The sequence below is a fragment of the Lithobates pipiens genome, unplaced genomic scaffold (genome assembly GCF_037356315.1).
Source record: "Lithobates pipiens isolate NorthernLeopardFrog02 unplaced genomic scaffold, aLitPip1_a1.2 Scaffold_18, whole genome shotgun sequence".
Taxonomy (NCBI): Eukaryota; Metazoa; Chordata; class Amphibia; order Anura; family Ranidae; genus Lithobates; species Lithobates pipiens.
Genome location: NW_027507758.1, coordinates 569,660,488 through 569,675,811, shown reverse-complemented (window position 1 = coordinate 569,675,811; position 15,324 = coordinate 569,660,488). Strand labels below are relative to the sequence as shown.

General features: G+C 39.2%; 1 protein-coding gene across 2 annotated transcripts in view; it reads left to right on the top strand.

Annotated features, from left to right (window-relative positions):
* PKHD1 (PKHD1 ciliary IPT domain containing fibrocystin/polyductin) overlaps window positions 1-15,324 on the top strand; it is a 975,887-nt gene that overhangs the window by 186,144 nt on the left and 774,419 nt on the right. For both annotated transcript variants that reach the window (XM_077489019.1, XM_077489018.1), the window contains 3 exons: window positions 1,603-1,670; window positions 2,549-4,150; window positions 7,737-7,883. In XM_077489019.1, coding sequence (XP_077345145.1) covers window positions 1,603-1,670; window positions 2,549-4,150; window positions 7,737-7,883 — 1,817 coding nt within the window. The remainder of the gene's footprint in view (window positions 1-1,602; window positions 1,671-2,548; window positions 4,151-7,736; window positions 7,884-15,324) is intronic.

Genomic DNA, 15,324 nt, shown 5'->3' with positions numbered 1-15,324 from the left:
ATGGGGGGGGGGGGGGGGGGTAGGGACTGGGAAGGAGGAAATATATATATATTATTATAATAAATATAACAAGCTCAGTTTTAGAAAGATTGTGTTTGAGAAAGTGGTGTGACATCCATACCGATATGTCAGGGCCTCAACTAATGAGATTAGCAGTCAGTACATCAGGTATAATCAATTTTCAATGATTGGTACCATAGCTTATAGACTCTATAACTTTCACAAAGACTAAATAATATACACTAATTTAGGGTTATTTTTACCAAAGATATAAAGCAGTTAAAATTTATTTTTTTTGCCCAAATTTACAAAACAAATTACTTTTTTGCAAAATTTTATAATAGGAACTAAAAAAAAGTTTTTTTTTTTTTTTTCAAAATGTTTGCTTGTTTTTTCGCTTATATCACAAAAAAAAAGAAAACCCAGTGGTGATCAAATACCACCAAAAGAAAGCTGTATAAAAAAATGATAACAATTTTGTTTGGGTACAGCTTGGTGTTACTGAGAAATTCTCATTCAAAATGTGACAGCGCAAAAAAGCTGAAAATTGGTCTGGGCAGGAAGGGGGTGAAAGTGCCCGGTATTAAAGTGGTTACAATTTGTTTGATGATCGGAATCATTTGAGTGTGACAAAGTATGCAAAAAAATAAAAGAAACAGGAAGGGGCAAATACTTTTTCACAGCACTGTAATTATGTATAAATTATACATGCCTGAAACTCTTTTTTAAGTAGAAACTTAGAAAGGCCCTTTTGAGATAGTGACACCTGCATTATTGCCTTGTGGGAAAGAGACAAACAACTATAGAGATAAAATCATAATTTTAGCGGTAAAATAAATTTGTAATATAATCCACCATGCCCCTCCTAAACTGAGATATAAGGCATGGTTAACCTTTAATTGCTCTTTTAGATAAATCAAGTAGTAATATACACTTATTGGCCCTTTAAAAAACATAAACCATATTCTCTGTCCTGTTACAAATGTAATTTGCTTTCTAAAGTTCATATAGACTTAATACCAGTGTGACACTTTGATGCTTTCAATGATTCCCTCCAACAGTATATGCATAATTAATGGGATTAATCACCTTTGAAATCTGTTTGAGGCTTCGATGAAAAGACTATCCTGTAGAATGCTACTAGCATTGTTGCTGATGGCAAGGACGCTACTTCTGCAAGGAGCAATGTCACCTGCTGGAAAGTGACATCATATGTACATATACAAATTATCATTCAGGAGAAGTTGATAAAGTTGGTGGAGAAAACTTTTTTTTCTTGTTCAAACATTTTATTGAAAAATGTAATATAGAGTACAGGGTTAAACAACAAAGATGTTAACAATGATGCATCCAAAAATATCAAAAGTGAAAATCGGGACGCAGCCCGTATATTTAACAGAAGTTTGAGAATCAGCCATAAAGGTGCGAACCAATATCTTGACACATAGCAGATCAAGAATGGTATGTTATAGTAGGTAAGGGTCAGGTAGAGGAAGAACCGCGTGGGTAGGAGTCTATCAGGAGTTCCAAGAGACGCTGGGGTGCAGGGGCGGTGGAGAAAACTTTTTTAAAGTCTAGATGATCTTTTCTTTTGTTTCCCAGGTTTCAGCCAGTTATTCGATACATCTCAGGAATTGATCTTGTAGAACCATGCTGTGGATCCTTCTTAGGTGATGACTTTATTTATTTTTTATTCTAAAGAACTCAATGAAATACTGAAGTTGTCAACGAACAAATGCTTATTTACTATTCTTTATACACTGGCAGTAGTGGCCAACTTTGTCAGTCATGGGATGGTGTTGCAAAGAGGACAAGTTTACTACATGGGATCATGGCACCTTTAGAGGGGTCGTTCATCTGGAGACCATTTGTGATCCTGAGTTTGATATATTGACGTTGATTTACTAAAGGCAGCTAGATTGTTCTGTTTTCAGGGGAAATTTGCAAGGGAATTTTCCCCAGAGTTTAGTGAATGCAGTTAACTTTCACTTAGCAGAGAATACCCAACCCGGTGCAAGGAGATTAAAACACAACAGAATTTTTGATTACATGTGATCGGATGATTGCAGACAGCAGAGCTTCACCATATTCACTATGCTCCCATGCAATATGCACTGTCCTTTGCAAAGTACCAGTCTACTTGCCTTTAGTAAATCAACCCCAAATCAGGATTAAACAGTTTTATTGCGTGTCATTAATGAATATCCCTAGTGCACAGTGAGGAAAACTGTAAGTGCAATTAACGTTTCATGATGCTACCAATGCTCTGGATAATACTTGTTTATTCCCTCCCGTAGAATTGCAACAAGGAGATTTATGTGGACCCCGTGTAGTCAATGATTTTTTGATTAATCCATCCAGATATTTTCAGGGGCAAATGTTTATTAATACTAATACAAAGCATGATATCTTCATGTCAATTGTGAAAGGAAAGGTCACAAATGAAATAATGAAAGGTGGAGGAGAATGAGTACCTTTGGAATCGAATGTGGAAATCAAGAATAAGTCTCCGAACAAATGTGATGTATTTTCTCTCCTTTTTTTTTAGGTGGAACCATCATTACCATTATTGGTAAAGGATTTACTGCCAATACATCACTATTATCGGTCACTATTGGAGTACAATCATGTAGACTCATAAACACTACCGCTGATCTGATTAAGTGTCAGACGCCTCCTTTTCCCTCTTCTGACTCAGATGAAGAAAACATTACAGTTCCTCTAGTGGTATCTATCATCAATCCAGCAATTGGGATGATCATTTCAAATGTATCAAACTGCAATGACTTTATTTTCACTTACCACAGAAACTTTACACCAAACATCTCAAATCTATCCTGGATTATTGAAAATGGGAGCTTGTGGTTTTATCTATCAGGATACAACTTTTCAAACTCTGTCATTTTGTTTGAAAATACTCAAAATCAAGATAAGTATGAAATAAGTTATGTAGAATTACAGAAGACCCATTTTGAAATACCTCTTGATGGTTTTGGCCCTGGAAAATATCAAATAAAGGTCTGGGATGAGAAAATGGGATTTGCCAGAATGCCTTTGGAAAATCAGATGGTGGAACTCATACCTCTTGTGTCCTACATAACACCCGGAGAAGGTCCATTGTGTGGTGGTATCATTCTAACTATTTGTGGATCTTTTTATAAAATCAGTAACAGTTCTGTTTTTGTAACACTTTCAAGAGGTTATGTTTGCCCCATTTACAGCGCTAACGGTAGCACAATCCAATGTACTCTCAAGACTGACAGCAATTCCAACATGTCAGTTTCTGTAGATGTTGATGCAACTATCGTAATAAATGGGGTTCCCTCAGTATGTACTGGAAACTGTACTTTCCATCTAGTTCCAGAACTGAGTCCTGTAATAAATGAAATTTTTCCAAGACTAGAAGGGGCTTTCCCTATTCTTTATGTTCTTGGACAGAGATTAGGTGGAAAGATCCATATTTTGGTGGACGGTAGCTCAGAATGCATTGTGACCTCTTGGAATGCAACAATGGTAAAATGCCACCTCAAAGAAACAATTCCTATTGGGAACCATACAGTGATCTTTCCATTTGCAGCAGATGGTCTTGCATGCCTTTCCAGTAAACCTTTTCATTTTATTATAGAACCTCAGATAACAAAATTGTATCCTGTGGATTTTGGCCTCAATGGAGGTGGTTGTTTAACAATAGAAGGCTCAGGTCTACAAGGACTGACATCTACTTTGGTCTTCATCGGAAGCTTCCACCGCTGTCTGGTAACAACTGCTAATTACACAATGGTCCAATGCATTCTACCACCATTGACAGGAACAATGAGAGTTATTATACAAGTGGATGACTACAATACAACTGGAGGTATCATACATTTCAGCATGCTGTATACACCTATGGTGCATTCTCTGTTAGAGAGACATCCCAGTTTAAAAATTGTTGTCTCAGCCATCACGGCTGTGGAGAAACTTCATATCACAGTTGAACATTATAACTGTACCAATATCACTGGAAATACTTCAGTAATACAATGTGATCTTCCTGATCTACCAGCTGGAATCTATGAAGTCAGGTGTCTTGATGGTGACAGAGGATGGGCCACATCAAATATTACCTACCATGTACCACTGATAGTTACTTCGTTAAAAAATAACATTGGTGAGTAAATGTAGTTACCCCTGGTTTGCCATTTCTAAGCTTTATATTTACCTATCTATAGGTTACTGGGTTGATAAAATAAAAAAATAACATTGGTGAGTAAATGTAGTTGCCCCAGTTTATTATCTCTGAGCAACCCATGTATGGGTTTATACATTAAAAAAAATAACATTGGTGAGTGAATGGATTTCTGAGTTCAGGATACTGAACTTATGCAAGAATTTAAAGTGGACTCAAAAAGTGAAGTCCCAATGGTTTTCTCCCTTCCCCCCCAGCCTGTAACAGACATTACAGTTTTTTTTTGGGGGGGGGGGGGGCAAGTCCCAATTTTTATCCCACGATCCTCGCCTAGGTAAGGATGATATCCCTTGCCCTACCCCCTCCCCTCCCACAGCCTCCTGGGACACGTCCCTTGCCCCTAGAGGTTGTAGGACCATTCACAAAGCACTATACAAGCACACGCATGCACACTGGGGAGCAGGCTGTGGGTCCTCAGAAAGCCACAGCCGGCTTCTTATCCAAGATGGTGACCCACAGCAGTACAAAGAAGCGGCTGGGTGAAGGCAGCGCTGGGTGGGTGAAGGCAGCGTTGGACACTGGTAAGTACTTGATTCTTAAAAGTCAGAAACTACAGTAAAAAAAATAAAATAAATGAAGTTCCTCTTGAAGTGTTTATTCCTAAAGAAGATGTGAACAAAAGACAATTAGATCCATTTTGCAAATGCATTATCTATAATAAATGTAATTTTTTTAAAGAAATATTTATTTTAACCTTTTTTCGCCTTATGCTGCTGTTCTTCTGCAGCCTCTTTGTAGCCACTTTCTGTCTACATGTACACTAGAGATGGCTGCATTGCATTTCTCCGGGTGGGTTCCTGATGGTGACAATAGCAGACCCTGCCTGCATATTGGATGTTAAAACAAACACTTATGACTTCAACGGAAGCCTGTATGACATAGGTGACCATGCAGGAGTTGGCAATGCAACAGGATGAGCAAGGACCCTGATGGCAGAATTGCCAGGTATTATTTTAATAAAATATGCAGGTTTAAAACGATTGAAAAGTACGTTTAACATTAAATTAACCCATCAATCACTGGACCTGCGAAAGATTTACCCCCCCTTACCAGACCGTTTTTTGAGATAAGGCACTGTTTTAACTGACAATTGCGCGCTTGTGTGGCATTTTAGCCAAATAAACATTTTGTCTGTTTTTTACCCACAAATAGAGCTTTCTTTTGGTGGTATTTGATCACCTCTGTGGTTTTTATTTTTTGCGATTTAAAATAAAAAAAGGCAGATATTTAAAAAAATAAAAAATAATAAATGATATATATATATATATATATATATATATATATATATATATATATATATATATATATATATATATATTACTTTCTGCTATAAAACATATCCAATAAAAAAAAAAATATATAAAAAATATAATTTCTTCATCAATTTTAGGACAATGTATATTCTGCTACATATTTTTGGTAAAAAAAATCAGAATAAGCGTCTATTGATTGGTGTGCTATAAATCTATCCCCTATTTTGTAACTTTTGCGCGAACCAGTCAATATATTCTTTTTGCGATTTTTTTACCAAAAATATGTAAAAGAATACGTATCGGCCTAAACTGAGAAAAAAATAGCTTTAAAAAAAAAAAATGGGGATATTTATTATAGCAAAAAGTACAAAATATTGTGGTTTTTTTCAAAATTGTCGCTCTTTTTTTGTTTATGGTGCAAAATATAAAAACCGCAGAGGCGATCAAATACCACCAAAAGAAAGCTCTATTTGTGGGGAAAAAAGGACATCAATTTTGTTTGGGTGCAGCGTCGCTAGTTAAAAAGAAGCAGTGCCGAATCGCAAAAAATGGCCTGGTCATTCATCAGCCAAATCTTCCGGGGCTGAAGTGGTTAAGAAGAGTCCTGCAAGCAGCATCTTTGGGGTGCTTAAGGAGTGGTGTACACGTCGTTTCTAAATCGCCCCTGCCCATTGAATTTAATGGGCAGCGCCAACGAAGCGCCTGCAAAGTGCTTCGGCAGCAAAGCTTTGCAGACACTATTAACCAGTTCATCAGCCGCTAGCGGGGGTTAAAAGTGCCTCGCTAGCGGCCGAAAAGCCCTGCTAAAATGACTAAAAATAGCGGCACTTTACCGCCGACGCCCCCCGCCCCAATGTGAAAGTGCCGTAAATTTCTGAAAGTGAAAATGAAACTGCAGCAGAGAAAAATCAGGTCCCCACCCCTGCTAGGCAGAACTGTGCTGTGTGGCAGAACTGTTTAAATATGAGGACTAGATGGATAGAAATATGAATCCTTTGGCATGGAAATCAACTTCTTTTCTATGTATTTCCTCTGTGTATTTATAGCGGTTTTCTTGAGTTCAGCTTTAAGTCTAAAAGGCTTTTCCACATTAATAAAAACTGTATAAGCCTCTTGCTAATGAAGAACAGAAGTCCACCCCCTCAAATGACCAAGATGTTTGGAGCAAGTTTTTGGAGCGGGATCACTCAGTGCTTGTTGACCTTATGTCTTGTTTAGCTGAAAAAATAAAAAAACAGAACAGCTCCATTGCAGATGAAGAATCCCACTATTGGGGGCCACTTCTAAAAAAAAAAAGGGGGGGGGGGGTGGGGGAACCTGCTGCTAATAGACTTTGTTCCTTTGTTACAGTGCCTTGAAAAAGTATTCATACCCCTTGAAATTGTCCACATTTTGTCATGTTCCAACCAAAAGCGTAAATGTATTTTATTGGGATTTTATGTGATAGAACAACACAAAGTGGCACATAATTGTGAAGTGGAAGGAAATTGATAAATGGTTTTCAATTTTTTTTTACAAATACATATCTGTAAAGTGTGACATGCATTTGTATGGCGCTCCCCTGAGTCAATACTTTGTAGAATCACCTTTTGTTGCAATTACAGCTGCAAGTCTTTTTGGGGATTTCTATACCAGCTTTGCACATCTAGAGAGTGACATTTTTGCGCATTTTTCTTTGCCATAGAGCCATAGAACCACCATGGGGTGCATTCGTTCTTAGTACTGCAAAAGTGATCAGGCGGCTGTAGAACCCTCCAAATCACTTGTACTTAACAGCTGGTTGCTGTCGGCAAAAAATATTACCAAACTCATGGTGGCTGTTGCCACCATGAGCTTGTTTAACTACTTCAAGTCCAGGACATTTTAAAATGGCTTACGGCCATAAAGTGGTTAAGCAGAGTCAGCTTTAGAGCACCCTCTAGTGGATAATTAGCAAATCTGTATTTTTTATACAATAAAAAAATATGGAAGGGCACTCATTTAAAGTTAAAACAAGTAGCATAAGATTTAGTTTAAGGTTAAAATGCAATAATCAAAATCATATGCCCACAAAAAATACACCATCGTCTCCCTTTAACTCCCCTCTGAAAGCTTTGAGCAGTGTTATTTCACTTTACATCTTGAACGGTCCCTTTGAAACTTCATTCTGCATCACAGCGTGCATTCATGGTCACCAGTACTTGCTTTAACATCTACATACGGTAACATTTTTCCTCTTAAGAATATATTGACCTTTATCCCTTTATTGTTTACAGATTGCATAGACAATAGGAGCCTCCATATTTCCGGAACTGGATTTTCTCCGGGAAACACATCTGTTACTATTTGTGGATCGCCTTGTCAGATTTCCAGCCATCTCGCAACACCAAAAGATCTTTATTGTTCAGACTGGATGTTAAATAGTAAGTCCTCTGAATACAAGCATATGTCAAGATACTGATATATATATATATATATATATATATATATATATATATATATATAATAAAATAAAATAAAAGCTGTATCCAGCTCTACAGTGGGAGGGAATCATCAGACCCACATCTAGTAGGGGCCCTTTGTCTCAGAAGGTTGTACCACCTAGGCTGCTAAGGTAGTTCACAGTTCATGGGGTGGGGGGGATTTTTGGCCTGTTAACCTTGGGTGCTTAAAGGACTTTGCCCTAGTACTGTGCTGGTCAATACTACAAAGATGAGAATAACCGCCTAGCCCCTATGTTGTTCTTGCTTTTGCATATGTGAAAGATTATAAGAACTGTATGTGGAATTTTTTTTCTCACAGTTAGGGAAATATTGGCCCTGGCTAGTGGCATTGCTAGACCTGGGTACCCAAACACATTCCCCTTTGCTACAATTGCTGCTCCCATTCAGAGCTTGACAAGGACACTTGTGCAATGCCATATTTTGGAAAACTCCATTCAACTACTAGCTGTGCAAGGCCAACTTTTGGGCATCTCCATTCAACTACTAACTGTTCAAGGTCAACTTTTTTGTATCTCCATTTAACTTCTAGCTGTACAAAGCTAACTTTTGGGAATCTCCATTCAACTACTAGCTGTATAAGGCCAACTTTTGGGAATCTTCATTCAACTACTAGCAGAACAAGGTCAACATTTGGGAATCTCCATTCAGCTACTAGCTGTGTGAGGCCAACTTTTTGACAACTCCATTCAACAACTAGCTGTGCAGGGCTAACTTTTGGGGCATCTCCATTCACTTACTAACTGTATAAGGCCAACTTTTGGGAAGCTTCATTCAACTACTAGCAGTACAAGGCCAACATTTGGTCATCTCCATTCAACAACTAGCTGTGCAGGGCTAACTTTTGGGGCATCTCCATTCACTTACTAGCTGTATAAGGCCAACTTTTGGGAAGCTTCATTCAACTACTAGCAGTACAAGGCCAACTTTTGTGCATCTCCATTCAACTACTAGCTGTGTGAGGCAAACTTTTTTACAACTCCGTTCAACAACTAGCTGGGCAAGACCAATGTTTTGAAATCCTAATTTAAAGTGGATGTAAACCCAATTCATAGAATTTGAGCTGGACATATATATCTGCATTGTTTTCTTATCTCTCTTCAAAGCCCCGTGGCTTTCTCCTCCTCCGTTCTTCTATTATCAGCATGATAACTTCTGACAGGTTCTCTATCAACTGTGATAAAACCACCCTGAATTTTGTTTCAGGGTGAGTGCTCTAAATTGATTGGCAGACAGGTGGGCTATTCACAGCACAGCTCTGCAAGTCTCTGCCTATGTGGAGTGGGGGGGGGGGGTGCCTTTCCTCCAATCAGCTGTCTCCCAGTGTATGACAAGAATCCATACCCACAGGTGAATCAGGAAGAGAACATTCTAACATGTCATGCACTTTCTAAACAGTATATAAAACTGAAGACAGCAGATATACATGTAAAACTTACGTATGTATATAGGAGGATTTGTTTATTCCTTGTGTATCATCTGAGGCTGTTCACTTCCCTGGGTATATGTGAGGGTTTACATCCACTTTAACTACTAGCCATGCAAGGCCAACTTTTGAGCATCTCCATTCAACTACTAGCTGTGTGAGGCCAATGTTTGTGAATCTTCATTCAACTACTAGCTGGGCAAGGCCAATGTTTGGGAATCTTCATTCAACTACTAGCTGTGCAAGGTCAACTTTTTGGCATTTCCATTCAGCAAGTAGATGTTCAAGGCCAAATTTTTGGCATCTCCTTTCAGCTACTGGCTATACGAGGCCAACTTTTGGCCATCTCCATTCAACTACTACCTCTGTGAGGCCAACTTTTGGGTATCTCCATTCAACCAATAGCTAAAAACGTTTATTTAGTAGACATGTGTGATTAGTTTCATACGAAACGAAAATTCGTCCGAATTTCCAGAAATTTATACATTCGTATGAATCCTAAATACAAATTTTTATGCATACAAATTCCGTAGTAAATACTAAATTTCGTTTACGAATTTTGGATCCAAATTCATAACGAAAATTTGTAATTAACGAAAAGTTAACAAACCTAAAAGTTAAAAACCCAGGAAGTCAGCACAGGGATGGTGGGAACCCCTCATAATGATAAATTCATCATAACAAAAATTCGTAATTGTTATGAAGAGTTAATGAGCCTAAAAGTTAAAACCCCAGGAAGTCAGTACAGCACAGGGATGGTGGGGACCCCTCATAATGATAAATTCATCATAACGAAAATTCGTAATTGTTATGAAAAGTTAATGAGCCTAAAAGTTAAAACCCCAGGAAGTCAGCACAGGGATGGTGGGAACCCTATGGCAATTTCTATGCTTATGAATTTCATACAAAATATGAAAGTTTGTTAACGAATTTCAGAATTTCGTATCCAAATGAACAGAAACATGACTGGTGTTTTATTCACCAATCAGAGGAAGTCAGCGAAAAGTTTATGAAACTAAAGATCAAAAACCCAGGGATGGTGGGAGCCCCTCATAATGATAAATTCATCATAACGAACTTTCGTTATTTTAACGAAAAGTTTACGAATCTAACGAAAATTCGTATTTCGTACGAATCCGAATTGAATTTCTTACACGAATTACGATTTTTTTTCCGTACGGAACGAAACTAATTTTTTTAACGTCGCCTATGTCTATTATTTAGTGAGTATCAATTGACAGCTAGATAGATGAAGCTGTATCAAGCTCTACATTGGGAGATATTCCAGCAACCATCAGACCCACATCTAGTATCAACGGGACCCTATGTCTCAGAAGGTCCTTCACAAATTGTATATCTGCTTGTGCCGTTCATTGTTTCCTGAACTTTGGTTATTTTAATATTTTAATATTTTTTAATTACCGTATGTTATAGTACAATACCCACATTTCATTTAAGGTATCCTAGGCCTTTTAGAACCATAGATATGGATATGCAAATAACATCTTTCAGAAAACCATTATTTCATAGTCCCATAGTGGAATGAGTTGCTCGAGAACAGGCAATTACCTCAGTAATTTGGGGGATTTTTTTTTAATGATTTCTTTGCTTCTGCTGTGAACTTTGAGGATTAATTGCTCCACAGTGTTTGCAGTTAGAGGTCACTGGGGGTTTGTTTTAAAGATTATCTACTGCTTGTTAAAAATATATAAATACTTAACGTCCATGGCCTGGCCACAGATCATTGAAGGTATCTGCCACTGAGGTGCATATGAGCTGAAATAGTCCTTCATCTTGTTAGCGTGTACTAGGCTGAGAGAATAATGATTTTAGAGACAGAAGTGATGAAATATGGTGGGAAAAAGTGTGACACATTTGTATGGACTGTATCTGTCTCGTGGGAAAAATTAACAACATTTTTTAGCGTGCTTAAACAATGAATTACGTTATTTAAGTGGAGAAGCTCCGCTGTGAAATCACAACATTGCAGCCTGCCAAATACAACAGACATGACACAGTTTTAATTAAAAGCGGGTAACGAGTGGTGTGGGGATCGTGTAATATTTGTCTTCTCTACAGTCCCTTTATATAATGATCCCACAGTGCAAATGCCTGAGCAAACCAGAATGAATTAGAAAACAGGTTTCACGTGTAGCTTGATATGTTTAGATCTCAGCTGTCTCTGTTTTAGACTAAAGTATTTCCGTTTTCCTTCCAAAGTTGTTTTAAAAAATAGCCTTAAAGTGTATGAAAACCCTCAGAGTGAACTTCTCTTATTGGCTCCCTTGCTGTTTTTAAAACATGAAAGTGTTTTGCTCTATCTGTTCAATAAGTGTGAAAGTATAACCGTTGATCCTGCTAGAAATGTAGTGAGCTGACAACTTCTGATGATGTGCTCTAACCAGTTAATTCCAAGCAATACCGCCCCAGGAAACTTCCATGTGACCACTGGCCAATGCCATGGGTGTTAGGCCCAATCCAGGATCTGCCTTCTCCTTGAAGTCTCAAGTAGACATGTACATACTGAAATATTTTGTTTCGGAATTTCGTTTTCGTCTGAAAAATACATTTATTTAGTTACTCCCAAAATTCGTTTTTATTTATTTTGTTTTGCCGCGTACACACGTAGCAGACTATCCGGCGGACTTAGTCTGACGGACTTCCCGCCGGACTGTCCGCCTGACTTTCCGAACGAGCTACTTACCCACACACGGCACTTTTTCAGCGGACTAATATGGCGTACTAAGTCCGCCGGACTATCCGCCGTACTTTTGAAATGAACGGATTCGCCCGCACACGCGGAGGAAAGTCCGCTCATTTTGAGTGCGTCTCCAGTTAGCTGGGGCCAGCGAAGGAGGCGTCGCTGGCCCATCACCTGGTATGGACTTAAAGGGGACCCCTACGCGGAAAAATCAGTGTGGGGGTCCCCCCCAGGTCCACATCAGACCCTTGTCCGAGCACGCTACCCGGCCGGCCAGGAAAGGGGGTGGGGATGAGCGAGCGCCCCCCCCCTCCTGAGCCGTACCAGGCCGCGTGCCCTCAACATGGGGGGGTGCCTTGGGGAAGGTGGGCCGCGCCCCCAAATGATGTCCCCCAAATGAGATCAGGTGTGGCTGGATCCTAGTTCAAACCCACCTAAGCCAGCCCTCCAGGAAGTTTTCACTGTACTGGGCCAATCATCTGCATCCAGGGCACTCCCCGCCCCACAGGCGCACATATACATAGTACGTGTGTGTATGCACATCTTCAGGGCGGGAAATGCCTCATCCGCTTATGATTGGCCCAGTGCAGACACATAGCGCCCAACTGTCCCTGATTTCGAGGGACTGTCCCTGATTTGAAACAATGTTCCTCATTCCTCCTCATTTGTCTCTCATCTTAGGCTGACCTATATAGTTGTTTTTAAAAATGAACTTTTTATCAATCAAAAAGTGTGTTCCAGCATTAAACCTTTCATCTGATTTGCTGCATTTGTAAATTCCAAAAGCCAATATAAAGGAATCGTAGTGGTAAAAAAGCCCTTGTGGGTTTTACCAATCTTGTTTTTTTTGTAAATTCTCCTTTAAGGGGGCGTGGTAAGGGGTGTGGTGTGTCCTATGCCTGCATACTTTTGCTGATAGGTGTCCCTCATTCCCATCTCAAAAAGTTGGGAGGTATACAGAAATAGTTTCCTGGTGGACTCGCTCAGATGGGTTTGGGCTAGGGTCTGAACAAGCCTGAGCTCATCCCTAGTTTCACGCAAACAAAAGTCCAGGCAACATACTGCTTTATTTTTTATTTTTTTATTAAAGCACAATAAACTTTATTGATACCATTAACAGTTTGCCATAATCACTCCTGCCAGACTTGATAATTTTCCTTCCACTTTGTGTTGGTCTATCACATAAAATCCCAATAAAATACATTTAAATTTTTTGGTCGTAACATGACAAAATGTGGAAAATTTCTAGGGGTATGAATACTTTTTGAAGGCACTGTGTGTATATGTATATATATATATATATATATATATATATATATATAATTTTTTATTTTTTTAGATTGTAAGCTGTAACGAGCAGGGCCCTCTGATTCCTCTTGTACCAAATTGTAATGTAACTGACTGCAATGCCTGCCCTCATGTTGTAAAATCCCTCAGTTGGCGCTATACAAAACCTGTATAATAATAAATATATATATATATTTTTTATTATTATATTATTTATTTTGAATACTTTAAAGTGATACTAAAGGTTACATTTTTTATGAAAATAAAAAAGATGCATCTCTACTGCACAAAGTGGTCCCTCTCCTCCTCTTTGGAAGTTCCCTGTTGGCGCTGTCCACTCCTGCTTCCTCCAGGTGTCTGCTTTGCAAGCCAGGTACTAAGGGTGCTCCCGAGCTTGGCTGCATGGGTCCATAGACACACACACCACACTGGTAAGCCACACCCCTCTGCTCCCTCCTCACAGGAGTTTGACTGACAGCAGCAGGAGACTATGTCTCCCGCTGCTCTCAATGTCTCCTGTGAGACAAGGAAGAGAGCAGATGGCTGCTGCAGCCACGGACAGTGCTGGATTGGTGAGAGGAGTTAGGAGAGTGTTTAGGAGGGGGAAGAGGGGTAGAGCAGGTAGTGGTGAATTATTTTTTATTTGCCTTAATGTACAGAATGCAATAAGGTAAGGAAAAAATAATTTGAATCACATTGAATCTTTTCTTGATGAAATGGTTAAAGGGAGCAATTTGTTGGAAATTGCAGCAAAATTGAAATAAGTGTTTTTTTTTATTAATGCATCTCATCTGCTTACACTTTTGCTGGACAGCTCAGACTGCATGTATATGTGGAGAGAAATATAGATAAAAGCATGTGAAATACAAAAATGATATATTCTTCTGAATAATGTCAATACTAGATTGTAAGCTCTAACGAGCAGGGCCCTCTGATCCCTCCTGTATTGATTTGTATTGTAACTGTACTGTCTGCCCTCATATTGGAAAGCACTGCACAAACTGTTGGTGCTATATAAATCCTGTATAATAATAATAACAAGTGTATTATTCACATACAGTGATATTACCGTAAGGACAAACTTGGAATGTTTAGTTCCGTGTTCCATCCTCTAGGTGGCACTGCAAGAACAATATATAGCTTTAAAAATGTGCCGTCTTCTGCACTCTTGCAGTGTGCTGTCATTTATTTACTTGACTTGCTTATATAATGGAAAACATTCCCTTGTTAAAGTGACCCTGCTCCTGTAAAAAGGTATCTGACTCAGCACCGGTATCTAGAATCTTCTCCATCACTGAGCAAAGCCATCCAAAGAACATTCACCTTTCTATGGGGCGGATTTACTAAAGGAAAATAGACTGCGCACTCTGGAAGTACAGTTGCTCCAAAGCTTAGTAAGTGATATGAAACATTTTGTTAAAAACACCCAATCACATGCAAGTTAATAAAAAAACTAATTTTTTGCTTGCACATGATTGGATAATAGAAGTCAGCAAAGCTTCTCCTCATTTTCTAAGCAAATGATTACATACATCCGCATCTTCTAATTGCTTTATGCAGCAGCTGTGGGTCCTGGGCAATGTTGCCAACCGTCAGTATTTTTACTGGCAGCCAGTAAAAAATGGGCACTTTTCTCCTGGCAGTAAATGCCAGTGCCAGGAAAAGGCTGCCAGCAAAAAATATGGCTGTGACCCTCAGAATTGCCACAGTGTGCTCTGGCAGCACCAGCAGGGGCGGGTCTGGGGGAGGCGGTGCCTGAGTGTGTATGATGTCATGGTGCAAGGGATCCAAGTGGAGCAGCCGGAGCCTTGGGAGCAAGGTAAGCCGTGAGCGGGACTGTCAGTGCTGTTTGGAGTGGGGTGAAGGGACCACCTGGCATGGAGAGAGACTGTCACTTTGACTCAGGACAGGAGGGGACATATCATGTCGGTGCGGTGTCATCACATACC